Below are 13150 nucleotides of genomic sequence, written 5' to 3'. Positions count from 1 at the left end.
ATCCTCAGTGAATTGCAAATAGCTTGGTCAGGCAGAGAATGTTACACAGCAGGTGAAGGAAACCCCTTCCCTCCTCTCAGTCTGCCAGTTCAGCAGCCTGTTCAAGTCATTGGCTGTATGGATCAGAAAAAGCAAAAGAAAAAAAAGGGTGTTTTCTCTTGTCTTCTTTACTAGGACTCATCATAAGCTCAAGTGACCCAGATGCAGGCAGAGCCAGCATTCTGGGTTAGGGAAGTGCCCTCCTCCTCCTACCTTGTGAGAGCAGCATCTCACTTCACAGTGACTGCAGGCATTCACCGGCACTTGGGGACTGACCAGCACTTTGCTCAGGATGGCACACAGGAGCCTTCCAATACACATCACATATGGGTACCAAAGTAAAATAACCACAATCAAGCTTAGAAGAGTGTCGCAGATTATGTGGTCAATACTTAGTAGCTCACAACTAAATAGCCAACTATTAATTGGTAGCCAGAAGTGTTTTCCTAGAGCTCAAGTGGTTCAGTTTTGGTGCATAAGGTCACCAGGTTATTCCCAGCTGTCTTGTTTATCTGAAGCCACAATAGCAAGTGACATACATTAATTTTGGTAAAACATATGAAATTCATCATCCTGGAGAGAAAAGTTTTACTGCTAGGCTTGATGTATGGGTTGAAACTTTGTGCTTTCTTATAAGTCAGTCCCAACTACATGCAGGATGTTTTAAAGGGCCTTATTTCAATCCTGACAAATGAGCACCAGATGTTTCTTTTATCATAGTCGCATATATGGTCATTCAATATTTCAGCCTCATGTTAAGGTCTGAGAAACTCTCTCTGATTCATGTCTTACTCCTCAAAAAATGAAGCTGTGAGAGAGAATAAAATAAAGAATAAAATAAGATAATTTTGATAAAGTAAATAAATTAAGGAAGAACTGAAGTCTTTTCACTGGGAGTAAGAGAAGATAAGTAGAAAATAGTGTCTGAGTTTAGTTATCATCAAGCACAGACCAATTGTTGGAAAATCTCTCATGAAAAACAATGACTTTTGCTCTATTTTTGCTTTTTAAAAATTATTCCTTTCAAAACAACTGTGCTCTGAAATGTTCTCTTTGACCTATATATGCCATAAGCAGGAGGTTTAAAAGGCCTGTAATTACATCTGACCATTCTGGCTTCTCTGCAGATAACAGTGGGGATGAGGCTCCTCCCAAGGGGAAGAGAGTCTAGTTTTTAGGATTTATTTGTTTAATTAACTGTTTTATTTTCTTCTTTTCTTCCTAAAAGCAGCTGCTCATTCACTCCAATCTCACTGCCCACCTTATCCATTCCAAAGGAACCTGATCCATTCTGAAGGAAAGTACTCTCCAGGCCAAGCTTTCCCCTGACCAGAAGCCCACCAGGACACTTTGGGCTGGAACAACTTAGAACCAGCCAGGGAAAGATTTGTTCCTGCAAGAGCTAAGTACTACTTTCATTCCTGTTAGGCCGAGTCTCTGGCTGTTTAGATTTTCCTTTCCATTTTTGTCTGTCCCAAGTACTTTTCCTTGATTGTTGAATAAATACATTGAAATACTTCCTTTCTCATTGGCAAAACTATTTAGTATTTCAATGTAAACTAAGAGCAGTGTCAGTGTGTAGGTACACACTAAGCTAGAGCACATGCCAAGAGGCTGAGAAATGGGTTCCATTCTTCCATCTACCACTGACTAAATTCCTCACCTTGCTTCATTTCACGCATCTGTGAAACGGGATAATTAATGATCCTGCCTTAACTCATAGGGAAAGAATGTCATTAATATTTGGACTTGGTTCCAGATTCTTGAAGAAGAGCTTTTCCATTATGTGATTTCCCTGTTTTGGCCAGCCCTTGGACTACAGATGTGACTGTAGTTCCTGCTCTATATCCCATGAGCTGTGATGGCTGGATTTGGTGCCACCACCTGCAACATGCAGCGCCTTTACAGAGGATGTTTTTGGAAATAAGACAGCAGCTCTTTTTAAAGCAAAGCTTTTGTCTGAAACTCTTTGAGCTTCAGGAAGGTTTATATTTGACTCCAGATTCCAATTCAGCTGCTTGGGACCCACCAAAGAGAAACCTATCAGTGAAAAAGCATATGAAGTTGCAAGAAAAGGGAAGAAAAGCAGCTGACAAAAAGATATAACAAAGAAATAAGTGAGCAGAGGAAAACCAACAAAAGCAGAAAGTTCATGAAATCTGCACGCAAGGAACTGGACTTGTTTCAAAAGTGGAACTGAAGACTGTATCAGGACTCGATTTTCTGTGGCTCTCGTCTTTTGCCTCAACTGCCCCGATGCTGATGACAAGGCTGACACAAGCTACACAAAAAAACTGTAGGTAGTCTGAGTGACCTGATGGAGCAGACAGAGAACTGAAATGAATGAGCAAACAGTGCAAATGCCGTTCCAGTTCACTCCCAGGAACACAGTCCCTCACTGATTTCCTAGAGACACAGTAAGCAACAGAAGCAGAGGATTCTTTGCTCCTGTCACAACTGTTCAGAGTCCCCGGACACAGAACAGTGTGAAATGATTAATGTTTCACTGTGAATGCCAACCTCCTGCAAAGAGGACGGAGATGCTCCTGCTGCCCCACAACGGGCAGATGGTATACATATGCATATACATATACATATACATATACATATACATATACATATACATATACATATACATATACATATACACATACACATACACATACACATACACATACATAAATAAATATATATATAAAAGTCTGCACACAGACTCCATGCTCTGTCAGAAGTCACCCTTTGTTTCTGCAGCACCTGTGGGTGACCGATCCTACACTGAACCCTAAGATGGAAAAACAAACCCAAAACTGATGGATCAGTCCTGAAAGGAGCCTGGAATTTAATCCAGCTCTCTGCAGGTACTGTTGTAATACACAGTCCCTTTTCTAAACTGACATGGCCTGACATTAGTAACCACAAAAATACATATTCCTGTATTACTCACCTTGGCAAACACCACCACATAACTTAAATACCATTCTCATCTTCCTCAAACCCACTAGCCAACGAATTATTTAGTGTGGAGCAGGGAGAGAAGCCGACATGTCTGGTATTTGAATGCTGCAATGCTCATGTACCTGCAGAGCTGGAGCCCCCAGTTAATTATCCAGCCTTCCTGTTTTATGGAAGTTCATGTGTCTTCAAGACCTTAATGAATCAAGGCTTACTTGGCATTCGTCTTGTGTGTGAGGCTGGTGTTGAACTGTGACTGGTGATCTGAACTGGGACTGTAGCAACAGGCCACAGTGGTGCTCAGCCTGTGTTTTTAAATTGTCTTGCTCTCAATGTGTTCTCTGCAACTGAACTTTGGGCTGGGAAGTGCCTTTTGCAATGTTCATGTGGCATCCAAAGTCACAACCTAATTCACTTCCGTGTGTAAGCACAATATGAGGGTGGTCATAATGGTTTTCACTATGCCAGGTTTCTTCCCTGTAACACTGTTTGAAAAGCTGTCATTTGAACCCAGAGGCACTCCCAAGGCACGGTTGTGATTAGGGCTGAAATACCCATACTGACACAGTGCTCCAGAACAAGGACAGACATACAGAAACCCGCTCTCAGTTACTATTCCACAGAGGCAATTGATCTGTAAATCAAACATGTGCCACACTTAGCTTCAGATTATCCCCTTGATGCACCAAAGCAGCATCTAATCAGCTTTCACTCTAACAAACGCAGATTTGTGTCCTAAGTGATGTAGGAAATAACCCACAATCTCACTGCCTTCTCACAGGAGAACAGGAACAACCTTTTCCCACGAAGGCCCAAGGTGTTCACTGTACAGAGTAAATACCAGTGCACAGAGAGAATTCTGCATGACATGAAACCTCTGAAAGGTATAGAAACACTTTGTCTCTCAAAGATTATGTTACAGTCCTGCAGTACTCCATACAGAACGGCAAGACCAAGCTTAATTACTTGAACATAAGGTGAAAGTAGAACATTTTAAGTGCACATTGAAATGGAAGAATTCTTAGAAGAACCTTGGCAAGAAATAGAATAACTCCTTTAACTTTTCGAGAATGTTTACCATTGCATCATTACGAACAAGAAAACGAGGATTTCTGAAATTCAAGACATTAAAGCTGTATGCCTTAAAATCTTCTCAAAGCTCAACCTAATCAGAGAACTAAGGATTCTGTAATTATATGTAAAAGTCTGTAATTACGTGTAAGAGTTTTACCCAGATTTTCATTCTTGACTGCAGAACTGTGTTCAGACACATTCGGAATTCCTGCTTTGGTTGTTACTCTGCTTACTCAGACAAGTTCTGTTGATCTCAAAGAGCTTTGTGTACACATAAAAACTGATTAAGAGCTGTGAAACTCCGCTGATCCTTTGTCTTTAATTTTAAGCCTCAGGGAATCTGATTTATTCTCCTGAACTTTAATTCTGACGTTTTTTCCACTTCTAACTCAAGCAGAGGCAGCAACTTGAAAAACTTCAGTTTCCAAAACAAGTTGGGGGTTTTTTTGGTTTGTTTTTTTGTTTTTGTTTTAGGTTTGGTTTGGTTTGTTTGTTTATTTGTTTTTGGGTTTTTGGTTGTGGGTTGGGTTTTTTTGTTGTTTTTTAGTTTTTTGGGTTTTTTTAATTGGTCTGACACAGATGATTAGCAGGGAGAATTCCTTTCTGGAGCACAAGGAGTGGCTGAGGGTCCTGTGGGGACTCAGCCTGGAGGGTGCTCAGGGGGGACCGTCGTGCTCTCGGTAACTCCCCGACAGGAGCGTGCAGCCCGGTGGGAACCAGGCTCTTCTCCCAGGAAACAAGTGACAGGACCAGAGCAAACGGCCTCAAGCTGTTTCAAAGGAGGTTCAGGCTGGACATCAAGATGAATTTCTTCACAGAAAGGGCAGTCAGGCATTGGAACAAGCTGCCGGGGAGGTGGTGGACTCACCATCCCCGGAGCGTTCAAGAAATGACCGGGTATGGCACTTTGTGCCCTGGCCTAGGTGACAAGGTGGCCAACTTAGGCTGGATTTGATGATCTCGCAGGTCCCTTCCAACCTCAACGATTCAGTGATTCGGTGAAGCTAAAGCGTTGTGTGCCGCGGTGAGAGCCACGGGCAGGGCTGCAGCCCGGGAGCCAGGGCCCGGTCAGCGCCGCGCCTCCCGCACGGCCAGCCCAGCTTCCCGTCAGGAGCTTCCCGCACGGCCGGGACGGCGGAGCTGAGCGCGCCCCTCGCTCCTCGGCGAGTCCCGGAGCTCACGTCGTCCCTGCCCTGCCACGGCAGCACCGCAGGGCACCGGGCACCGCTACCACACGCCGGAGATCCTGAGGGCTCCTGACACGGGCGGCGCCCATGGTGGCCGCGACCGGCGGTGCTGCGGGCGAGCGGGAGGGGATGAGCGAGAGGCGGCGATGGAGATGTGAACTGTGGGGCTCAAGTGCGGGGCGCGGCGCGGGGGCTCAGCGCCGCCGTCCCTGAGGGCGCAGGGGGTCAGGAGGCGGGCGGGGGCTGCTGTCCGGCGGCGGGACGTGTCCGCCCGGCCACAGGGCGGCGCTGGAGGGCGGGCCGGCGGGCGCGACGCGGTCATCAGGGCGCGACGGCGGCGGGAGCTGTTCCGGCGCCTCCAGAGCGCGCCCGGCGGGATCGTTCTCGGAGAGGCATGACCACGCAGGTGGGTAAAAACACAGCGTTGGCTGAGCTAACTGCTGCCTTGAGGGGTGTGTGTGTAGGGGGGTATGGGGGTGGGGGTGGGTGTGGGTGTGTGTGGGTCGGTGTGGCTGTGGCTGTGGGTGTGAGGGTGTGTGGGTGTGTGGGTGGGTGTGTGTGTGTGTGTGTGTGTGTGTGTGTGTGTGTGTGTGTGTGTGTGTGTGTGTGTGTGTATGTATGTATGTATGTGTGTGTATGTGTGTGTGTGTGTATGTATATAGGCTGCTCACGTCTAATATTAATTATTTTTTCTTCCTAGTACGGTATTCTCTTCAAGCAAGAGCAAGGTGAGCAAAGGGTGGCGCGCATTGAGCAATGGTGGCGTTCTGGGATGATGTAACGTTGATAATGGCAGGTATCCATGGGAGAAGACCTGGTTATGTTTATATAAGCATAAATCTGAGTGATTCAGAGGTAGCTGTGCTGCTTTTCCAGCAGTGACGCTGGTCACACGACACATTGCATATTTTGGAGCAAAGAAAACAGTGGCAAGGCCCTTGGAGGACTCAGTAGACCTGTGGAGCGGGATGGGCGGTTATTGCCAACATTACAGCTAGTCATTTCAGCATTACTAAAACGTTGTGGCCTTCTATCAAAAGTAAATTCTCAATTTTTAATTACTGTGCTTATATTCTTGTAGCTCATGATGATGCCATTTGGTCAGTTGCCTGGGGAAAAAATAAAAATGATGGTTCTGAAACAGTGATCTCTGGCTCTCTGGATGATCTGGTGAAGGTCTGGAAGTGGTAAGTGCTCCATGTTAACCTGTGTTAGACCTTGGAAGCAGTCACTGTGGGGCAGCCTTGAATTTCCACAGTCTGCAGGGCTGTTAGAAGTTACCTCAGGGAAGGGGTAGCCTGGCACACAGAGCTGCTGCTTTGAGCAAGCTTATCTCCATTGGTGTGTGCTTTCTCTTGCAGTGGTGGCATTCTGGTGTGCTTTCAGTTCTAAAGGAGGAGAATCCTTTTGAAAACGCATGTCAGAGCACACTTGATGTACTTCTAAACCAGATAATGAGATATGTATCTTTTGGTGAGACGGTGCATTTGGAGATGTGCACTGTGAAAGCCATAATAGGAATAGTGAGGAAGTGGAAATGACATCCTCCTTTTTTTTTTGAAAAGAAGATGCTGATAATCCTTATGGAAGGGTGCTTTTGCGAAGAAGTTATTCTGTCTCTTGGGCAAAGCAGTGTGAAGGATGTGCTCCCCTCCAGTGACAGGTTTGACTTGGTTGGGGTGGAAATGTCAGTCGTGGCACACTGTGCTGAGCTCATCAGCTCTGTCAGCACCCACAGACTGGTGTGTGAGGGACATTTCTGCTGGGCTGGCTTCCAAACCTAAGAAGAAGTACCTGCTTTGCAGGAATATGGTAAATTGTTGATTTGTCAGTTCTTTAAGTACTGAGGGTGTGTGTGTAGCCCCTCATGTTTCACAGGAGGACTCAGATTGTGCTGAACACAGATGGAGGGGTGTGGATTGTTTGTTCTGTGTGAGGCTGCTGTTCCTAACGAGGCTTTTGTTTCCCGAAGGAATGACGAGAAGCTGGACCTGCAGTGGACTCTGGAGGGTCACCAGCTGGGGGTGGTGTCTGTGGACATCAGCCACACGGGTGCCATCGCAGCCTCCAGCTCCCTGGACGCCCACATCCGCCTCTGGGACCTGGACACTGGCAAACAGATCAAATCCATTGATGCCGGTCCTGGTAAGGCACCAGTGCTGAGCTGGCTCTGCAGGAGAGCAGTCTGATCCTTCCTGGCAAACACTGAACACTGGGGGATTCATTGGGGCATATGAGGGGACTGAGGTCTTTGGGGGCATTTAATCTTTTCTATATTTGCAGAAGTCTTAAAGGTTTTATGAACTCAACACAAAGCAGCATCAGACAATTTTACATTTATTTTTACACACTCCCTGTGCTTTCTCAGGTACACATAGTTGGCTTTTTGCTGTATGCATAAAGTAGAGTGGAAACCAGCTTGCTCTTGCATGTGTATTGGTAAAAGGATATTTGGAAGAAATAATTCAAGTGCTTATTCAGATGGATTTACGAAGGAGCTGTGAACATTCTTCATAACACTGCAGTGAATTTGAGCCATGCATGTGATCCTTTTCTCTCCAGCATGTCCAATCCTGAGCAAGCAAGTCAAAGCAGTTATCAGTGGTAACAATGCTAATGTTCTCCAAGCTGGAATTCAGGGCCTAAGGTTTTATTCCAAGTATTTCATGAGTCCACTGGAAGTCATGAATTTAAGAACAGTCTTGCAGTGTTTTAGGCAATTAATGTTAAGCTTTTAGAAAAAAACCCTATGAGTTACATTGTGCCAGGTAAATGCATTGCACTACTATGAAAAATGAAGGGTTTTGACATTTAGTTGCAGGAGTGTTATCTGTGTTGTGTTTGTATGTCTGCATTTCTCCTGCATCTTCTATGCTTTGCTACATGCTAGTGTTGCTTTTTCAGTAGTTTCAATGTTTTGGTACCAGGAAAAAGTAAGAATGTACACTTAACTGATGCAGCCTTAAATTCTAAATTTATTGTTACACGAGGGTCTCACAAAATCAGGGTCTTACTAGAAATGTAATCTTTTACTAAATGTAAGTAAATGGCTCAAGATACACTCCAGTAATTACACAGAAGGGGTAACTGGATGAGCTTGTACATTCTTAGAGGGTTAAACATCTAAACAGATGCATACAGGACTGACACTGTTGAATAAGAACCAGGAACAGGATCCAGCTAATTGGTTTTTATTTTTTAATACAGTCGATGCTTGGTCCCTGGCTTTTTCACCTGATTCCCAGTACCTTGCAACAGGAAGTCACGTGGGGAAAGTAAATATTTTCGGTGTTGAATCTGGAAAGAAAGAATATTCTCTGGACACCAGAGGAAAGTTCATCCTCAGCATTGCATACGTAAGAAGCACAATTGATAATTCCTGATGAGAAATTGCTGTTGCTGTATTATGTTGTAAATAGGTAGTCTTGTTTCCATCTATGGGTTTATCTCTACAATGATACCAAGTGACAGTCATAATTCCAAACACAAATTGTGTGACATTTTCCCCTTGCACGTCTGGAAAATATATTTGGATCTTACTTGTAGACTTTTGAATTTTTGGAGCCCAGGTATCTTGCACAGATCATTATTCGTGAAAAGTTTCCAAGGGAATGTCAGGGCTTACACACATAAATGCACACAGGTGTTGAATCACACTTTCTGTGTTTTATTACAGAGTCCAGATGGAAAATACTTGGCCAGTGGAGCCATAGATGGCATCATCAATATTTTCGATATTGCGACTGGAAAACTTCTGCACACGCTCGAAGGTATGGTTTGGTGGTTTGCAGTACCCAAATTCTGGCCTCATTTCTGACAAAATTTAATTTTTAATTAAAATTTAATACTTCAAGTCAGAATAAGCTACAACAACCATGGCAAAAGTGAGTTGACATTTTTGTCCATTAGACACCATTTAGTTATTTAGTGTGCTCTAACCTAAACCACTTAAAATATTAGAGGCAAACTGTAAACTCAGGCTTGCATCATAAATGCCTTTTTAAAAAAGGTGCAGTCAGTAATGCTTTACTAAATTCTTAAACTGTAGCTCCTTGTATTGCAGAAAAGTATAAATATGTGCTGCCATGTATATGGTTTTTCTGGTTTTTCTGGTGTTTGTTCTGAAGCAGTTTTTTGCTGTTCTAAAAAATAACTGAACATTCTATGTTGTAGGAGACATGCATTTTTTTCTAACAGATAAACGGGCTTTTCATGTTCATGCTGTTTCTGCCCAGTTGTAACCAAACCCCCCAATTACTTAAATATGCAATCATACTATAAAATACGACATAATTTCTAATGAAGATCCACAGCTGTAAGAAATGAGTTACTGCGTTGCAGACATGCCTTAACATTCACAGCTGGGAATTGCTGTCCGTTTTCTGTTGCGGGAAGAAGCCTGTGGAGAGAAAGAGGCTGCAGAGGCTGCTCTGTGTGAGCAGTCAGTGCTGTTGTGGCCTGCTGAGTGCTGGCATCAGTGGGAGCAGTGCAGTGCTGAGCTGTCCCTGTGCCCGCAGGCCACGCCATGCCCATCCGCTCGCTGACCTTCTCCCCGGACTCGCAGCTGCTGGTCACCGCCTCCGACGACGGCTACATCAAAATCTACGACGTGTGAGTGGGATCCCAGCCCTGCTCACAGAGGCTGACACTGGGAAACATAGACCAGGCCCTCGGCTCTCCAGAATTCCTTACAGCTTTTGGTGACTTCTTATGTAATAAAGAATATTAAATCTTAAAATACTACATCCTTAGATAGCTTTTAAAAGCATGGAGGTAAAAAGAAAGCTGTAACTTGAAAACAAATTACTTTCCTCATATTTACCTGTAGGCAATAAGCTAATTCTTCTGTCCTGTGAGCTTGTGTTCATCCTTCCTAAACATCTGTTCTGTACACAAGAAATGATACTTTCCACCTATTTCTGTTGCATCTTGCAATACCTTGGGAGACCCTGGGGAGGAAAAGGCCCTGCTTCAGTGGTTTCACCCCTTAAACCTGCATTGCTTTGGCTTTTGTGAAACTGTCCTCCAGTGTATCTTCTTAGTGACTTACTCTTAGGTTAACTTTTTGAAATGGAAAAACAGAATCTGCTGTAACACCAGTTCTGCTGGGATGAACAAATGTCCAGAAGTCACCTTCCATTGAACCATTCTTGATTGCACTAGCTAGAGTATATTGCTGTTGCTTTTCCCTGGAATTCACAAAGTTAATGTGTTCTTTCCACAGGCAACATGCAAACTTGGCTGGTACACTAAGTGGTCACGGATCCTGGGTTTTAAATGTAGCGTTTTGTCCTGATGATACCCATTTTGTTTCCAGGTATTGAGGATTTTTAACTGTTTATGATTACTGGAAAAGAAAAAGATTTTGTAAGGGGAGAAGGATCATAAAAATTAGATGTGTACAAATTGCAGTGGGATCTGTAATGAAATAACATAAAATGTAAAGGCTTGAGCCAATCTGTGATGTGATACCAGCTGCAGTGACAGCATTTTACAAAGTCATCCCACTGCAGTGTAGTCCCTGACAAATGAAAAAGACCTAACCTAAGAGAAGGGCAGTTGAGTCTAAATAGCTGAAGAACTGCTGTTGAATCAAGAATTAAAACCTAAACTGGTAGTTCATGAATCTCCTTGAACATTAGTATTAATTCTTAAAACAGCTGAGGCAGCTGGGGGACCAAGAATATATAACAGGAATTTCCTTGGATGTTGAAACAGTAAATTTATTTTAAAAATAATGGAACGTGGCAGAAGATGCAGTCCTTTGCTACTTTATCCCTGTATTTGATGGATGAAAGAGGGTTTCTTATGTCCACCATATGAGACCCTTTAATGTTTGCATGAAACTTTAGTTAATCTATTAATTTGAACATGGATCAGTATTATTTTTCTTTCAGCTCATCTGATAAAAGTGTAAAAGTTTGGGATGCTGGAACGAGGACCTGTGTCCATACTTTCTTTGACCACCAGGATCAGGTATGGCTGTCATTCCCTAAGTCACCACGTCACCAGGAGAGCTTGTGTAGTTGTGCACATTTGTGCTTCACCTTGGTGCTGCAGCTCCAGGCTTGCAGTAATGCAGCTTTAGCTTGCTATGATGAAATTCCAGAAATTGTGGTTATTTAGCACTTAATATTAACCTAGTACTCCCAAGTGTATATGCTGATCTCTTCTAGTTAACTAACATTTTTCAGGTGTAAATAAAGGCAATCCAGAGTGGCCAAAGTCTCACCAGACTCTGTTTGTTATCTTTGTGTCTGGTCTTACTTATTTCTGTGACTTGCACAGCATGTGCATGTGTAAAGGTGGAAATACTTACTTAAAAGGACAGAATTACCTAAACAGATGTTTGAAAGCAGCCTGGAAACTTGGGAGTTTTTCCTCCTCCAGTGTCTGTAATACTGTGGGTTTTTCATTTATTGCTCAGTGATAGCTACCTGTGAGGGAAGAAGTTAGGTTTCTACCCATTTATTCTTTGTCCAAATTTAGGTGATAAATAGAAAAATGCTTTATTTTTTTGGATCACTGAACAAGAAACAAAGGATATTCTTCCAGATTTTATTTGAACGTTTTCTGCTGTAGTACTTTCTTGCTGGTCACCTTCTTTTCAGTTATTTGTAGCTATGGGGGTTTTAATATTGGAGTACCAAGGGGGACTTGAATTGCCCTGTTGTTTCAGCTGTGGAGTATAATCTCGCTCACTCTGTAGCAGAGATGTATCAGTTACTGGGAATGCTGGGTTTGGGTACTGGTGCACAGTAGCAAACAAGGTTGCCCCAACTATGCTGTTGTCAGCACACCCGTTCTGCCTTCCACATTAATGGGCTGGCCTTCACCCTTCCTGATGTCATTCTGATGGAGATGGAGGCCACTTAGGAGCTTGTGAAACTGTCTTAAATCAGAGGACTGACCCGAATTTTTCTAAGAAAGTTTTGCACTGGTAGGTCAATGGTTGGCTTAAAGAGCTCCAGGATAAACCAGGTCATTCTTCAGTCTGTCATGACGTGTGCCAGTCTGGATGACAAATACTTCCTCTCTTGCCTTCCTGCACTGTAAAATACTATTTTCAGCAAGGGCTGCAGGATGGGCAAGAGAGAAGATGCTTGGGTTACTTATGCAAAGTGGGGCAAGTACTTTTCAGGCCTGCCCCGAGTATCTCTGGCTGGTGTAACCCGCTGTCAGTGGGAGTGGCTGTAGGGCAGTGCCCTGCTCTGGTTCGGCAGCCTGAGCTGCTGTTGGAGCAGAAGCCAAGAGCTGCACCAGTTCTCATCAGGTCACTTTTTAATAATCCTTTCTCTACTGCTTGTAATAAATATGACTGCCACAAAGATTCTTTTTCTTTGTCCTCGCTTGATAAACTTGCATATATCTTATTTACAGGTTTGGGGAGTGAAATACAATGGAAGCGGGTCCAAAATTGTGTCTGTTGGTGATGACCAAGAAATTCATATTTATGACTGTCCAGTTTAAATGTCTTTACTCAACTGCTTCAGTAAAGCTCTTGTAGCACTTGCAAGGGACTGCTACTGTCCTGTGTGATTTTTTAGTATGATAAAAGCATTTCATACTGATCTGCAAAACCAGGTATGTTTGTATCTAATTTTGATTTTATTTAGCATGAGAGGAAGTCTTACTTTTTTAAAATAAAAGCTATGGTTTCAAGTCCTTGCGTCTAATTCTTGGAAAAAAGTATTTTTGGAAATATGTAGTCATGGGTGAAGTAACTGCTCAGTTAATCGCCCCTGCCTTTAAACATAAATAGCCCAGAGTTGAAAAGCATGGGCTAAGTGTCACAGCAGCTTATTTTAGCAGAAGGAAAACGACTGAGGCTGTTCTAGATGTGGGCAGTGACAGCCTCGGCTTGTCCTGGGGCTACACCAGTGAACTCAAGAGGATCA

At 43.6% G+C, this 13150-nt stretch overlaps 1 protein-coding gene across 2 annotated transcripts; it reads left to right on the top strand.

Annotated features, from left to right (window-relative positions):
- Positions 1-5572: 5572 nt before the first annotated feature.
- SKIC8 (SKI8 subunit of superkiller complex) lies at positions 5573-12915 on the top strand. Of its 2 annotated transcripts, XM_066196803.1 has the most exons (10): positions 5578-5658; positions 5953-5980; positions 6334-6439; positions 7225-7397; positions 8460-8608; positions 8929-9022; positions 9770-9863; positions 10477-10569; positions 11150-11228; positions 12633-12915. In XM_066196803.1, the coding sequence occupies exons 1-10, from the start codon at positions 5647-5649 to the stop codon at positions 12720-12722; spliced, it is 918 nt and encodes a 305-aa protein (XP_066052900.1). In that variant the 5' UTR covers positions 5578-5646; the 3' UTR covers positions 12723-12915. The 2 variants fall into 2 exon arrangements, with proteins under 2 accessions (XP_066052899.1, XP_066052900.1); XM_066196802.1 differs by lacking the exon at positions 12633-12915 and having other exon boundaries at positions 5573-5658; positions 11150-11463.
- Positions 12916-13150: the final 235 nt, after the last annotated feature.

Source organism: Chamaea fasciata, unplaced genomic scaffold (assembly GCF_029207755.1).
Source record: "Chamaea fasciata isolate MVZ Bird 193981 ecotype frontalis unplaced genomic scaffold, bChaFas1.0.hap1 SCAF_14, whole genome shotgun sequence".
Classification (NCBI taxonomy): Eukaryota; Metazoa; Chordata; class Aves; order Passeriformes; family Sylviidae; genus Chamaea; species Chamaea fasciata.
Note: the sequence above shows the minus strand (reverse complement) of the source record. Positions and strands in the feature narration are given on the sequence as shown.

Excerpts from the sequence above, each read along its gene's own strand:
- SKIC8 (XM_066196802.1), top strand. Across the intron at positions 7,398-8,459 it reads ATCCATTGATGCCGGTCCTG|TCGATGCTTGGTCCCTGGCT; the intron begins GTAAGGCACCAG and ends TTTTTAATACAG. Across the intron at positions 9,023-9,769 it reads ACTTCTGCACACGCTCGAAG|GCCACGCCATGCCCATCCGC; the intron begins GTATGGTTTGGT and ends CTGTGCCCGCAG.